Source organism: Labeo rohita, chromosome 20 (genome assembly GCF_022985175.1).
Source record: "Labeo rohita strain BAU-BD-2019 chromosome 20, IGBB_LRoh.1.0, whole genome shotgun sequence".
In the NCBI taxonomy this organism is placed as follows: domain Eukaryota; kingdom Metazoa; phylum Chordata; class Actinopteri; order Cypriniformes; family Cyprinidae; genus Labeo; species Labeo rohita.
The window spans coordinates 23,352,345-23,367,798 of NC_066888.1; the positions used below are offsets into that span (position 1 = coordinate 23,352,345).

Below are 15,454 nucleotides of genomic sequence, written 5' to 3' on the forward strand. Positions count from 1 at the left end.
AATGAAAAAATCCATATTTCCATGTTTCCATATAAAAATGTACATCAGCATAATATTTATAGCTTCAACATAGCAGGCAGTAAAAAATAGTTTACAATGAAAATATTCAGAGCATTCAAATGCATACATCTTATAAATTCAGACTTAAAGACATTCCTTTAAATGATCGTTTTACTATGGTTTCTATTTTTGGCTGATCGATTCAGTTCACGTTACTCGCTACCTTGAATTGTGACGAAACTCAAACGAAACAGTGTTCTGGTGCGTAACACCATATTAATGGAAGACATATTCATTATGTTCACGTCTACCGTTGTGCGTTCCAAATAAAACCAAGTCATTGCATCAGAATGGAATCTAAAACGTCATGTTTTTAAGTCTGACATATCCACTTCACAGTGAACTCAAAAATTTCAAGACACCCAACAAGTGTACAACTGCACAAACAGACTCATATCGGCGTGTGACATCAATCTTGCGGCTCGCTCTTCTTTCTTTCGTGCGTTGGAAAAGATTTGATCTGCTTGAGAGACTTACGCTTTGGGTCTGTTTTCAGGGCTATTCACACTCTCTGAACAAAGCACAGAAGTAATCAAGTAAGTAAGAATACAGAATCACTGCAGATAGGTTATGTAACCCATTTGCGGCAGTTCATTGAATTAAGCGCTGGAGCTGCTGAGAGCAAAGCGGTGAGAAATAAGAAAGAAGGAAATGGGGCTACTTGAACACAATTCAGATTCACACAAGTAAACACAGACTAGGAATTACATAACAGGGGTTTTAGGCCACACAGCCATGACATTGTCTAGCTTTAAGCCATTGTGAGCATCACAGTTTCGATACTGATGTGTTTCGTTCTTTAGAAATGGGGGTTCAGAATCAAACGTCCCGTTTACGTCACACCAATGGCTTCACTCCCGTTCCAATGCAAGCATGTCCGTAAAAGTAAACTTTGTATGAGCATCACAGTGTTATACACAAGCATAGGAACTAAACCTTCATGCTTTAGAACTAATGTGTTAATAAAAAAGACATAGAGAGCATCTTTGCATACATAATTTCTCATGTGATGTTATTCATCTTAGCGCCATTTTACCTAAAGATCGCACTTAGTTTGTGTCTTTGAGATGATCCTAAGGAATAAAATGCTGTAGACTACTATGTTACTGTAATACCATTGCACATCCCTATTTTGTAATTGCACATATTTGGGCTCATAAATGGATTTGACTAACTGTTAATTTTGTCCATACTAAGAATTTACTGTTTTCGGGTGACTTATGAATCTTTCTTTTTTCATATTAAGAACTAACATAGATGCTAAACAGACAACAGCAAACTAAATCTCACAGATTACTTTTTTACCTGTTAGAAAAACCTTAAGTAATGAAATATTAGCTAGTCTCATTATTGTTTAGGTATGTACTAATTGCATTACATGTACCACTGAAAACTCACATTACCTTTTACATTGCGTAAGCTGCTTATAAAGATTTGCTGCTGGCAATACGTACAACAAATGGTCACATTAAAATATATTTAGCGCTTCGAACTGTCTCGTAATTTATAAACTTGTGGGTCTTTGATTGCAAAAGCTAACATTTTAAAAGCTTTGATATGACACAATCCATGGCAGTCTAATGCTTGTCTAATTTTGTTTCAACAAAGCTGATGAGCACTCGCATAACAATCACACATCTTCAGTGAGTGCTCCATTACCATTAGCTTAAACACAAAAGAAATAAATGCCAAATTTACCAAACATAAAGAACAGGGCATTATCTTCGACACCAGTTAGTTACTCTGCATTGTCAAGTATCATTTCCTAATAGCAGGCACCAAATCAGATCACTGACAATAAGTCACTCCTGATTAACAACGACTTTAAAAAATATTTTAAAACCTGCCTTCACAATTAATATGCCGAATAATGGTTTTACAGTAAAAAAAACGACGCAGTAGAGTTTATACAGATAAAGCAGTGAACAACTTTGAGCTCAGTTCTACAAGAAGCTGCCTTCTCTTTTTATTGTTGGCTTATACAATGCAAGACATGAATGTTTTGGGATCATTATATGAATTGAGGTCACAAATTATGTAGCCTCACCTAAATCAAAGTTCTCAACAGTGAAGAGCTTGTTGGACTTGTTAGCTTGGTGATTTTAGCTGATTTGTTCTGTTTAACCTGGCTAAAACTGGACTTGAAAACTAAAGATGGGTATCACTGCTATAGACAGGATCCAAAATTAACTTTTTGTTACACTTGCCAACGCATTGAGAAAATTTGTCAGTCATAAATATTTGTAACCTGACATGAAACTGTGTTTTACATCATCTATATCTATATCTATATATATATATATATAAAATTCCCAATGAATTAGCAGGTCATTGTACAGTTTCACTGTGAAATATGACTGCACAAATATGATTAACCATTGTTTTCTCCTTATATAAAAAAAAAAAAAAAAAACAAAAAAAACTTAAAAGATTTCATTGCATAAGTATTCATACCCTTATCTCGGACAGTTGAAATTTAGCTCAGGAGCATTTATATTGTTTGTAGATGTTACTACACTTCAAGTGAAGTTAACCTCTGGCAAATTCAATTGAATGGGTATGATTTGGAAAGGCACACGTCTTAATAAAAGGTCTAACAGCTGAAAATGTATATCAGAGCAAAAACCAAGCCCTGGAGTCAAGAAAACTGCCTGTAGAGCTCAGAAACAGGGTTGCGTCAAGCCACACATCTGGGGAAAATTCTTCTGCATTGAAAATTCACGAAAGCATGTAGCCTCCATTACCCTTAATGGATCAAGTTAAAAACAGCCAGGACCTAGAGGTGGCCCCCTGGCCAAACTGAGTAATTGATGGAGAAGGGCTTTGGTTAGAATAGTGACCAAGAACCTGATGGTCACTGTAGTTGAGATCCATGATCATATGTGGAGATAGGAGAAAACTACAGAAGGACAAGCATCACTGCAACACTCCACCAATCTGGGCTTTATGGTGGTGTGGCAAGACTCAATCCTCTCCTCAGTGAAGACACATGAAAACAAACTTGGAATTTGCAAAAAGCACATAAAGGACCTTCAGACTGTGAGAAACAAGATTCTCTGGTCTGCTGAACCTCGATTCCAAGCATCATGTTTGAAGGAAACCAGGCACTGGTTTAAGCCAGTAGCACCCGAACAGTAAAGTGTGGTGGTATCAGCCTCATGCTGTGGGGCTGTTTTTCAGCGGCAGGGACTGAATGACTCAGAGTAGAAGGAAATCTCAATGCACCAAAATATTGAGATAGCCTTAATGAAAACTCAGAGCATTCAGAACCTCAGACTGGGCAAAAGTTTCACCTTCCACCATGACAATGAGCCTAAGCACACAGCAAGAGAGGCTTGTCCTTACGTGGCCCAGCAAGAGCCCAGGCTTGAACCCAATTAAATATTTCTGGATAAACCTGAAAATGTGCATCTGCCCTCATCCAAGCTGACAGAGCTTGAGTGGCAGATAATGGCAGATAATTGCCAAGTGAAGATGTGCAAAGCTTGTCACATCATACCCAAAAAGACGGCAAAGGTGCTTCAGCTAAGTACTGAGTTAAGGATATGAATACTTATGCAATGTACTTATTTCAGTTTTTGTATTTTTAATACATTTACAAAGTTACAGTTCTGTTTTTGCTTTGTTATTATGGTGTATGGAGTGTAGATTGATGTGCAAAAAGAGTAATTTAAAGCAGTTGAACAACAAAACAAGGAAAAATTAAGGGGTATGAATACTTTCGCAATGCACTACACAGTGTGTGTGTATATATATATAGGCCTATACATTATTAGCCATCAAAGCTATTTTACACACATTTTCAGTTAAATAGGAAGAAAAAGAATACTGATATAGTGCCTCAACATCACCTTACATAACTGTGATGAATTTAAAAAGTGTTAATTTTGGATCCTGGCAGAGTCTGAAAAAGACTTTCACCAGAGGGGAAACAACAACAACATACAGGTTTGCGTTTTTTTGTAAGATTATTGCTCTGTAGTATGAATGACCTGACCATGAAAAATACTGCATGCTGGTGTGTGCTAAAAAGCTGATTAATATCCAGCATTTTATCATTACCTTAGAATACACTATACTATCAGATGTTTTTTTTTTTTTTTTTGTATTAAAAAAGTCCCTCTGTGTATTGCAATGACTTTTTGTCCTTGGCAATGTAAAATACAGTTGAAATTACACACAACAGAAAGCAAAAGATGTTAACACTGTTACCTGCATTCTAAATAGCAAATCCCATGACAAAACACTAATTAGGACAAGCCTTTAAAATCAAAATAACAGTGATGCACAGTATTCACTGCTTCTGTAAATGGTCAGTGCGTAGTTGCCTGTGTTTAGGAATATGAATGTTATTAAATCTGTTAAAATGTTCTTTTTTTACCTAATACATCTTCTGATGAAATAATCAGAAGTTGACCTGAAAGTATTGAAGCGTAACATGAGCTTTTAAATATTAGAAATGTGTTAACTATTCACAGAGCGCTTCACACAGCGGTAAAACGGTAAAAGTATCTGTTTGTTGTTTGACCTCTGACATTGCATTTGCAGAAAATGGGACACAGCAGAATCCCAATAATGAAAATGATTAGTTTTGCAACTGATTTACAGTTTTAGCTCATGAAATCTAAAACTGCATGCTTTTTGTCAAAATGATTTGAGCCCAAAGTGCATATTTGATTTATGGCCCTCAGAATACATAGCTGCGTGCCTGAAGTCTGTAGTTTCACTGAAAACGGTGGTGACTTTGTGTTGACTTTGATTTGTGGGCCACTTTGAAGTTAAATAAAGCAGATAATAAGAATGTCGACTAAGTGATTTATGGTCTGATCCAAGAACATGCATCACAACAAAAAGAACAGTATGCAGATTTTCATCTATACAGCCTTAACACTACAGATATGACCAGCAGTTTAGCAGACCGATATACACACAGTTGGGTTACATAATTAGAACTTAATTACGTGTCCTGAAAAGTTATTTGGCGTTTTAATAGCTTTATCAATATATTTAGCAGATTTCTTACAAACTCTCTATAGCTATGACTACACATTGCATTATAATTAAGATTTCTAATTACGATTCGGTTTTGGCCACCTATAAAGAAATGGATTATTCAGGGAGAGATGTTGCGTACTGCAAAACTACATTGTGGTTTTCATATAGGCTACTAGATACAGTAACAACAAAAGATCAAACATATTGTAGTGTGGCAAGAACCAATTTGTGAGGATTGAGGATGCAAATAACATTCCATACGTTATTACTGGCCTACTGAGTTTTAGTTCATTTACTTTATTTTATGCCTTTTTTTGTTCTTTATTGCTTTTTATAATAACATGACCATCATCTTAAAAAAATGTTTCCACCTCTTCTTTAAAAAATTAGAAAATTCTATACATTTATTTTACAATTTATAATTTTTCCTACTGGCTCAAAGCACACCAGAAAAAAAAGGTTAAACAGAAATTTCTAAAGATGGTATCAAGTATGCATTAAAACAAAGAATCCACTCCAGCAACTACAGCTCTCAAAAAGTCAGGAAAAAAAAATACACACACTAACCAAATACATGCATACATACAATACATGCATACACAGTCATTTTGGGAAGTATATGATTTTAAATCATTTTCATTATGCATCTCTTGTCTTCGTATATTTAATTTTCATGCCCTCTTCCAACACAAATTAAACAGCTCTTACAAAATATGGGGATGCCGTTGATTTAGACACAAAGTACATAAAAATTTCATTGACTAATATTTATGAAACCTGCTGGGTTTGGAATGTTGCATCTAAACACGGTGGCCATTAGCTTGAGGTGCCCAAAACCTTTGACAATGAAGCGTTTTATCATTTCTAATGGACTTTTCTCTAGCAAACTTTTGGTCCATGTATTTCAACCTCTCAAATAAACTCTACAGTTGTCAACAAAACCTTTCCCCCATGAGAGGCCTTCTGCCTTTGGAATGACTCTACAATGAACCCAGCTGCTGGACTGGATCAGTAAGGCTCTGGCTACCACATGCGTTTTTGCACAGTCCAATGATTATGAAATGTGTACAATATACACAGCAGGACAAAAGCTAGCAACATTTTTTGGGTTCAAATTCCACTTTTTTTGGCAGGCAGTCTACGTTGAGGCATACATTGCGATGACTGACCTAGAATCGTTTCGAATCTACATCTGAACCAATGGAAACATGGCAAGCACGAGAACAGTTTGTTGTTGCATGAGATAAGGATATAATTACTTTGATTACACCTTTACACTGTTGATTAGGACAATCAGAGTTTGATGAAATATTTATACTAAATATTTTTAATTTGTGATTATTGGAACATCAACCAAAAGGCTTCTGGGATACGGGTGTGGGGGGGAATAAGCTGCTGATTTTTGCCTCCATCTACACAGTTCATTCTAGAAACTTGCAGATTAAAAGAACAGTTCACCTAATAATAAACATTCTGTCATTGTTTGTCACCCGCATTCAGTCAAAATTCATTTGGACTCCACTGTATGAACACAAACATTCTTTGAAATGTGTTCTGCAGAAGAAAGACAGTCATACAGGGTGAGTAAATGACAGAATTTTTGTTTTTGGGTAAACTACTCCTTAGTTTACATTTGCCACATTATCTTTTGGGTTGCATCTTAAAGAGCTACATATTTGTGACATAAAAAACCCATAAATCAAAACTGTATGGATCAACTACTTTGCTAATACACAACCTCGCCCGATGCAATGCCTAATATTCCTGTGGACAAGACGGACACACTCATTTCCACCAGAATGCACCTTGATGCCTTTATATTGATTTGTGCGAGATTCAGCGTGAACACAGTGTATATCATCTGCACTGCTCATCTCCGCAAACACACACAAATACAGACAAAACACATGCTACACTCAAAAACAATACCTACTCTTGTGATTCGACACACACTGTATATTTTAGACGAAAATCATCGGTGAATCCGCCTTAATGTGCAAATGACAAAACAACAGGACGGAAAACTTTCTAATCTCTTTTTCATTGCTTATGAACACGACCAGATTTGTGGTTTTGTAACAAACACACAAGCAAGTAAAAAAACAGACCATACCAAAGCAGCTTCAAAAAAGACATGCTACAAGTCTCTTTTCTCATGAATGAGCCACTTGGGTGAATTAGAAAACCTTTTTTAAATGGCATATGCAGTTTAATATTATATGCAAAACATTTTAGTGATTCATGTCGGTGGTCTCCACACAAAGCAAACCTTCAGACACTGTTTATTTACCCGGAAGAGTAAAACAAATTACAGTCTGAATATTAGCTAAATGTCAAATTTGACAAATGTACTTTCACTGAACGTTTAAAGGAGAAAAACACCTTTTACAATTCTTAATGACTCACTCTACTGAGCATTAATGCTTTGCTCGGAGGATATTTTCCAGGTTTAAGGTGGGACCTCTTGGGGGGAGTCTCAGTGAATACGTCTAAATAACTGCTACTAGAGAAACTGCAAACACACTGTTAGATTTGCTACAGGACATTTGTGATAAATGCATGCCAAGTGTTATTTGTAGGAGAGTGCTGCATAATTTAATGGACGCTGAAAACTGCTACTTCCGCTCGCTACTATTTTTCACATAGTTATTTTTAAACAGAGTTGGTTTTGATTAATTATGGAGAAACGTGAGGTGCATAACAGTTAGAAAAACAGAGTGATCAAAAAGAATAGTGTTGGTGATAAATAAGAGCAAATGTACTTGTTCTCATATCTGCTCTTACAAAACGTACGTGAATACCATTGGGGATACCACTGGAGATCTAAAATAAGCAGGAAACCACCTGCTTGGATTCATGCTAACATTTTCTGTTTAGGTCTTTTGTATTAGTTTGTGTATACAGACAACCTTCTCGCGCAAACCTTTCAAGTTAACGGCTAGCAGCTGCAGATGTTATACACTGTTCTGGACGAAGAGTACACAAGAAATGAAGGGGGTTTTAACTCTGGACAGCACTGTTGTTGATTGCTGGGGTCGCAAGGGTCACCCCAGGGGCGAGAGTGCCGGACTCGGCCACCTCTGGACCTGTGAAGTGCTGCCTGACGTCGCCCCCTAGTGGACGGGAGCTGATTTCTTACCACTCACGTTCACACACGTCTTTCAATCAAACATTGGTCACGTGGTCCGGGTTTTCCCTGACTTCGATGCACTCGATTTCCTCTCTCTCCCTTTCCCGCTCCCTCTCCCTTTCCCGCTCTTTCCGTTTGGCGCGTTTCTTTTTCTTGTGCCGCTTCTTAGAGGGCGGGAAGAATGTCAAAAACACCGGTAGGATGACGAAACAGTGCAGGACTGTGCAGCCGGCTGTGAGAAGGGAGCACTTGAACAGTGTGTAGGTCAGGTTTGAAGGCACAAAGAGAAGAGGCATTATCCCAATTACAAAACACGAGGTGTTTTGCAAAATGGCGGCCCCATGCTCCTCTAAAGACATTTTGATGCACTGAGTCCGCGTGTGCTCAGTGGCCAGTACGAACGTGTAGAGGTGGGGGGCACAGTGATCCATGGCAAAGTTGAGAGTATAAATAAGGCACAGGATAGAGATGCTGTCCATGTCTACATTCCAGAGCGTCATGAGACCCAAGACGCCCAGTTCCACGGAGGTGACGGTCAAGATCAACCAGAAGTTCCCCAGTGGGTTGATGACCAGGAAGAAGGTGAGGATGAGAATGGTGAGCACGCTGAAGCCCGACGTTAGGATGGGGGAGATGATGGAGGAACTGTAGCGGTCCATGAACACAAACGTTGGGTTGAAAACGATGAACTTGATGCTGTTTATAAGGGAGAGCGGTCGAAGTCTCTCTAGCAGCTCTACGACCTCCTCCCTGGTCTTCTCGGTCGTCCTGGCCACCAGATACATCTTGGATGCGATGATGTCATACTCGTCTCCGTTTTTGGAGAAAATGATGTCGTCCACAAAGTGTTGATATTCTGGGCTCCTCAGAAAAGAAGTCTTGAGGATGTTAATAAAATCACTTTTGGTTGACGCGCTGACATTCACGACCCTCAGATAGTGAAAGTAATTATCGATCCATGAAATCTTATTAAAGCCCTGGCCCAGCGTCTTGAGGTGCTCCTGCACTGTGGAGTTCCAATACTCAATGGGTTCATAGATGTAAAACCCAATCACCGGACTGTAGTTGCTAAAGTATTTCTGTTGGGTCAGGGCGAACGACACACTGGGCGAATTACTAGCTAGCAGATTGATTATGTTGGAGCCGTCGCTGATCTGTAAACATCCCATGAACGAAAAGGAGGCGTAAATCAGGTAGAGGATTACCACAAAAGGCTTGACGTAGGTGTTGGTAATCCATTCTGTGTAATGCTCCCTCAGGAAGTGCTGAATGAAGTGGTTCTGGTAGGGTACGCTGTCATGGTGTGTAGACAAATCATGGCCGTCACTCATCATGGTCTTAAACCAAGTGGGCTGCCGGTCCAGATACTCCACCGAAGGGATCTTGCAGCAGAAGACGCTGTGATATCGGTTTTGCTCCAGCTGCCCGGCAAACACCAGGCAGGAGCCGTAGAATGAGAATACGTAGAAGTAGTTCACAAGGATTGCTACACACATGCTCTGGCAGAAAACCTTCACGGATTCGATGTTGGTGAAAGGGCTGGCACCCATGCCGAAGGTGATAATATAGAGCGAGCTGGTCATGGTGTAGCACACCATCACGTCGGCGAAAGCATCTGCCACTCTCTCCTTGAAGGGCAAACTCTCTCTGGTTCTTCTCCAGCCTGCCAGGAGCTCAAACACACCCTTTGTCCCGTGGCCTGAAAACAAAAAAAAGAAGCAATTTGTAGTTTAATGCATGGAAAATACACAGAGAAAATTGATTACACAGCTTGTGCAATGTCAGCATGAATATAATCTGCAAATATACAAAACACAAGTAAGTGTAAGACCGATATATCAGCCAGGGAGATTAATTGCCCATTTTCAAATTATCGGCATTGGGTGAAAACTGTGCCCACTTGGCTGATTATACTGATAGCCGTGTCAGTTCCAAAATCTGCATCAGCCAAGTTTCGGTAGACAATATTCTTTTTGTACATCGTTTTTTTTCCTGTGAATTTTAAGCATTTGAATTAAATTAAAGGATTAGTTCACTCCAGAATTCAGACTTCCTGATAATTTACTCACCCCCACGTCATCCAAGATGTCCTTCTTTCTTCAGTTGAAAATAAATTAAGGTTTTTAAGAAAAACATTCCAGGATTTTTCTCCATATAGTGGACTTCAATGGGGATCATTGGTTGAAGGATTACGCCAGTTTCAATGCAGCTTCAAAGGGCTCTACACGATCCCAGCTGATGAATAAGGCTTGATCTAGTGAAATGATTGGTCATAAAAACGTATACACTTTTTAACCACAAATGCTCATCTTGCATTACGCATTACGTTATCATGTTGGAAAGGTCACGTTTTTTGTCCTAACGGAAGAAATCGTGTAGGTTTCAAAAGATTTAAACATCCAGGATACACACATGAATGGACCATTTGAACTCATACACAGATAAATATGTGTCATTCAACATACAACACATTTTGAATGGTTCTCCTTCTCAACACTTGTAAACACTGGGTCGGTACTTCTGCCTACATCACTTGTGACCTTTGCAACACGACTACGTAATGCAAGATGCTAGTGCAAGATGAGCATTTGTGGTTAAAAAGTACATAAATTTTTATTTTTTTTTTTTAGAAAATGACCAATCGTTTTGCTAGATAAGACCCTTATTCCTCAGTTGGGATCTTGTAGAGCTCCTTTGAAACTGCAATTTGGACCTTCAACCCGTTGCTCCCCATTAAAGTCCACTATATGGAGAAAAATCCTAGAATGTTTTCCTCAGAAACCTTAATTTCTTTTTGAATGAAGAAAGACATCTTACATGAGGGTAAGTAAATTATCAGGAAATTTTAATTCTGGAGTGAACTAATCCTTCAATTACAAATATATAGTCCAAATTAATGCAAAATCAAAGCTTCTTATTTATTTTAAGTTGTTTTTTTGTTTCAAAAAAGTATGTTTTTAGAAACATATGACTTTTTTATTTTTTATATTAAAATTCCTTTCAAAGTGCCCTTAGACCTCACTGTGTATCAGCATTTTTTCAGTCATTGGCTAGATATTGGCATCGGTCATAATGGTCAACCATTAAACGTGAGTTATGCAATAATAAGCCTTTCATGATAGTTGTAAGATGAGCAGTAATTCAATTACTCTTCTAGCATCCACCTTGAGATCACTCAAGCTCATACATCAGATCTAGTGTGTATGCATACTGTCGCCTTTGAACATTTTAATACATTTGACTTTCATCCATCCACTAAATATTTCACTCAGCATCAAGGACATCGCGGCTCATCCCTACGCGCTCTGTCGCTGTCAAGAATACGTCACAAAAACTACTCTCTTACCTCTTTCTACAAAATCATAAATTTTCATTGACCTGACAAGACACGGAGAAAAACCTAATTAACCATAAAGGATTACGCCAATGTAATGAGTCAGATGGACTGGCTTTCCCTGCTTTTAGCTTTATTACGAGGAAGAACAAGTCCATTAGCTTGTGTGAATTCATCTGCGAGATGAGGAGGGCACGTGGTGGGCTGGTGGTCACCCGGTGGCCGAAGATCCAGGTTGCTAGCACAAAGATTGCATTTTTAATAACACACGCTCGTAGAAAGGGCATTGCAATCTTTCTTTTATCATCAAGCACACTTAAGATAGGCACTTAGCCTTTAGGTTACTCCAAAGGGGCTGGCCCTGCAATTACAGGAAGCTGCTCTGAATAAAAAGCAGCTGCTAAATGGCAATTAAAACCTAAATACTAAACACAAAGTTTGGTAGAAATGAAACATTCAGACAGCGTGAACATGGGTCACTACTTGCCAAATGATATAGATCAACAAAATCATTGTATGAAGAATTTAATTTGTGATTAGTTGCTGACCCTGCCATCTCAAGAACAACACTATCACTGCTTGAGCAGTTCTCTGCATTCTCTATTTAAGAAGATTAATTAGATTCATGAAGTGAGTGTCATTTATTGTTTGGAAAATGTGCAAAGAATTGTAAGATGCTAATGCATGATAAAGAAAGTTTCACTTCATCTTTGCTAAATGGAAATGGAATTGTAATCTCTTGGCTGATGGAGGCTAATTCATTTAGTTCAGTGATTCCCAATCAGGAAAGTTTCATTTGTGCTTTGTTAATAGACTTAGAGCCAGTTTTACTAACAGCTTGCGCCAGCGCAAACCGTCATTTGGCGTTAAAACTGTACTGTCAGGTTTTACTAAAGACGTGTAGTGATGAATTAGCGCTGGAAAGGCGTGGACACAGTTATTTTTGCACCTGACCTTACTGAATATGCATTTGTAGGAGTTTCCCTTTCAGATGCAAAATTTAAGGGAAGAGAGTATTTAAATGAATCATGCAACGCGTTTTACAGACATTTGCGCTCGTCCAATTACTAGCCTTTGCGCCAATATTTATAAAACTATTTTGCACTTGAAATGGCTGCAATTATTGTTGCAAGCAGGAGGCACTGCAAAGATCAGAGAGCTCGTGGTAGAAGGGAGAGGATTTTTTTCCCACATATTTGGAATGACAGAAGAACACATTATCCGAACATATCGTTTGCCAAGCCATGTTATTTTTAATTTGCTTCAGGAAATAAAAGATGACTTGGAACCCTCAACTAGGAGTCACGCAATACCAGGTCTATCAAAGCTAGCAAACCTTCATTTTTTGGTCTCCGGTTCTTTTCAACGTACTGTGGCTTATTTATTTCTGTATTCTTGATTTGCTAATTTGAGCTGCGCTTGGTATATTGCGTCGGTCGATATGTAAATGAGATGTTGCGTCTGTGTTTTTTAATTTGGGCATTGTTAGTAAATCGTAAATCACCTGCAGAAATGTCCCTTTCTATCAGCGCTGTTTTGGAATTGCTCGGTAATTTGCCCTGTTTAGTAAAACTGGCCCTAAAACTACTGTATTGCACTGAGAGAGAGAGAGAGAGAGAGAGAGAGAATTTTCACCCAGAAATGGTAAGTACATTTGTACAATTGTAATGAAATGGCAAGTAACATATTGAATTTAGTAGCTAGCAGTAAAACTTTAGTATTTTATTGTAAATATATTCCAATAATCTTTGTTTTATACAACTCACTTGTTAGAAAATGAAATATGTTTTAATGAATAAAACTTTAATATAATAACTTATATACGTAAGTGACATTTCTGTAAATGTAGTAAAAACAAAACAATGAATGTCACTGAATGTCTCAAAGCACTTAATTCATTATCAATTAAATTCAGTAACAACAAAGACTTATTATATACTTAAAAAAACTGCATCAGTATGCACAGTAAATGCTAGGGCTGTCACGATTCCTCGATTCAATTCAAATACTCAGTTTTAAAAAATCGTGGACTGCAATTTGCCCGTGTTGAGCAACGTTAACTGGCAAAATAGCGGAAGTGTATTGTTATCATTATATGTTATCATTAAGTGAACTGTTACCATTTACATGTGTGGAGCATCTCAAACTCCATCTCTGCAATGTTGTTGCTAGTTTGGGTTTATTATAACGTTCATCTGGAAATGCAACGTGCGCCATTTCATCAGATTTGTAAGGTAAATAATTTATAAACCTACGCAAACAAAGGATAATACATCAATATCTTTCTAAAATTGCTCATCGCGATTTTAAAATAAAAGCTCAAACCCTCACTCCGTGTTTACATGTTTTGATGTCCACATATTCAAGAAATTACAGTGGCAGTGACATTTTTGCCGTGAATAAATGTCCAAATATTAAAGATTAAGCGGACATTGGAATTAAATGTTGTTCAGTCAATAATAAAGAATTAGGTCGCGCAGTCAAGTGTCAGTTGGTGCCTTCTGCAGTCATTTGTTATAATGCGAAATGTAGATTAGTTCTATAGTTTATAATACATAATGTATTTTAACACTTTTTCAATAAAAACATAATTGTTTATTTTAAATTGATAATTTATTTAAATCGATTATTATTGCCTCATTGCTATTATACATGTATTTTAAGTAATTTTAAAGGCCATTGTTTGCTTAGGTCTATTTTTATTACCTCAAAAAAAAAAAAATATATATATATATCATAATTATACAATTACTCGATTAATCATCAGAACAACTGACCAATTACTTGATTACCAAAATAATCGTTAGTGACAGCCCTAGTAAATGCAAACACTGAACTCCACATCATTTTCTGCAAAAATCACCATAACTTTCCATGTTATTTTTTAATTAACCTTGCATATAAAACAAGGGTATGTTGCCACTTGCCTGCTGCAGAAGTCCTCTGACAGTCTTCTCATTAACATTTGTAAAAATGAGTTTCACTTGTAGGATATTTCATAAATCTTCATATGAGTTAAAATGAACACATCTTTGGTTTGGTGCCCTGCCAGTGCAGTGATACTTCAGCCTATTATTAATTACTGGCATTTTAATGATTTAATCATCACAAAGATGATGTTTTATTTAGGCAGTTTGGACAATATCACCTTCTAGATGCTTACATATTATTTAAACATGATGCAAGAGGGATTTCCTCATGTAGGACGAACGAGAGGTACTGAAATGTTACTTCTAAATGTATTACAAAACACTTTTCCAGAATGACACGGCGATTTCTTCAGTGTGGGCCGAGAATGAATCACCACAACATAAATGGAGTGCCATCAGACTGCTGGTGAAGGGCAGAAAGAAAATGTGCTCAGTTGTAAAGGTCGCTAATGAAACAGGACAAAGAGACAAAACATGACTAAACCACTGCATATCTGCCTAGATCAAGTCTTTTTTTATCTTATGCTCCCCACAACCCCATCAATGAGGCTTGAGCTTATCTTCATCTACACCGAATCAAAAAAAAGTGTTTCTTGTTATACTGCAAATCTTTTAGAATTAACAATTATATAATCCAAATGGACATTATTATAAGGACTCACATCTTTTTTTTATCCTTAAAAACTCAGAAAGATGTTCAGCTGTTAATTACAAAGAAAAAGATAAATAGTTTTTAATTACTATAATATTTTAGTATTTTTTTTTTAATTTCTATTTTATAGCTTACTATAAATACTTAAACTTGCTTAAGTGCCCCCTGCGGTAGTTGGGAATCACTAGTGTTTTATCAAATATAAAAAAAACATTCTTTGTTATATTCTCTCTATTATAAATGCTTTCAGTTATTAATATCCACTATTATGTTATTCTTTTATTTGCTTTCCCTTTGTAAAATGATTTCACTCTTTCTTCATCTTAATTTCTGTCATCCTGTGACAATATGCA

General features: G+C 37.2%; 1 protein-coding gene across 1 annotated transcript in view; it reads right to left on the reverse strand.

The window, feature by feature from the left end:
• Positions 1 to 15,454, reverse strand: part of ptchd4 (patched domain containing 4) — a 46,493-nt gene continuing 31,039 nt past the window's right edge. The window contains exon 3 of the mRNA XM_051139577.1: positions 1 to 9,884. Coding sequence (XP_050995534.1) covers positions 8,221 to 9,884 — 1,664 coding nt within the window. The 3' untranslated portion in view covers positions 1 to 8,220. The remainder of the gene's footprint in view (positions 9,885 to 15,454) is intronic.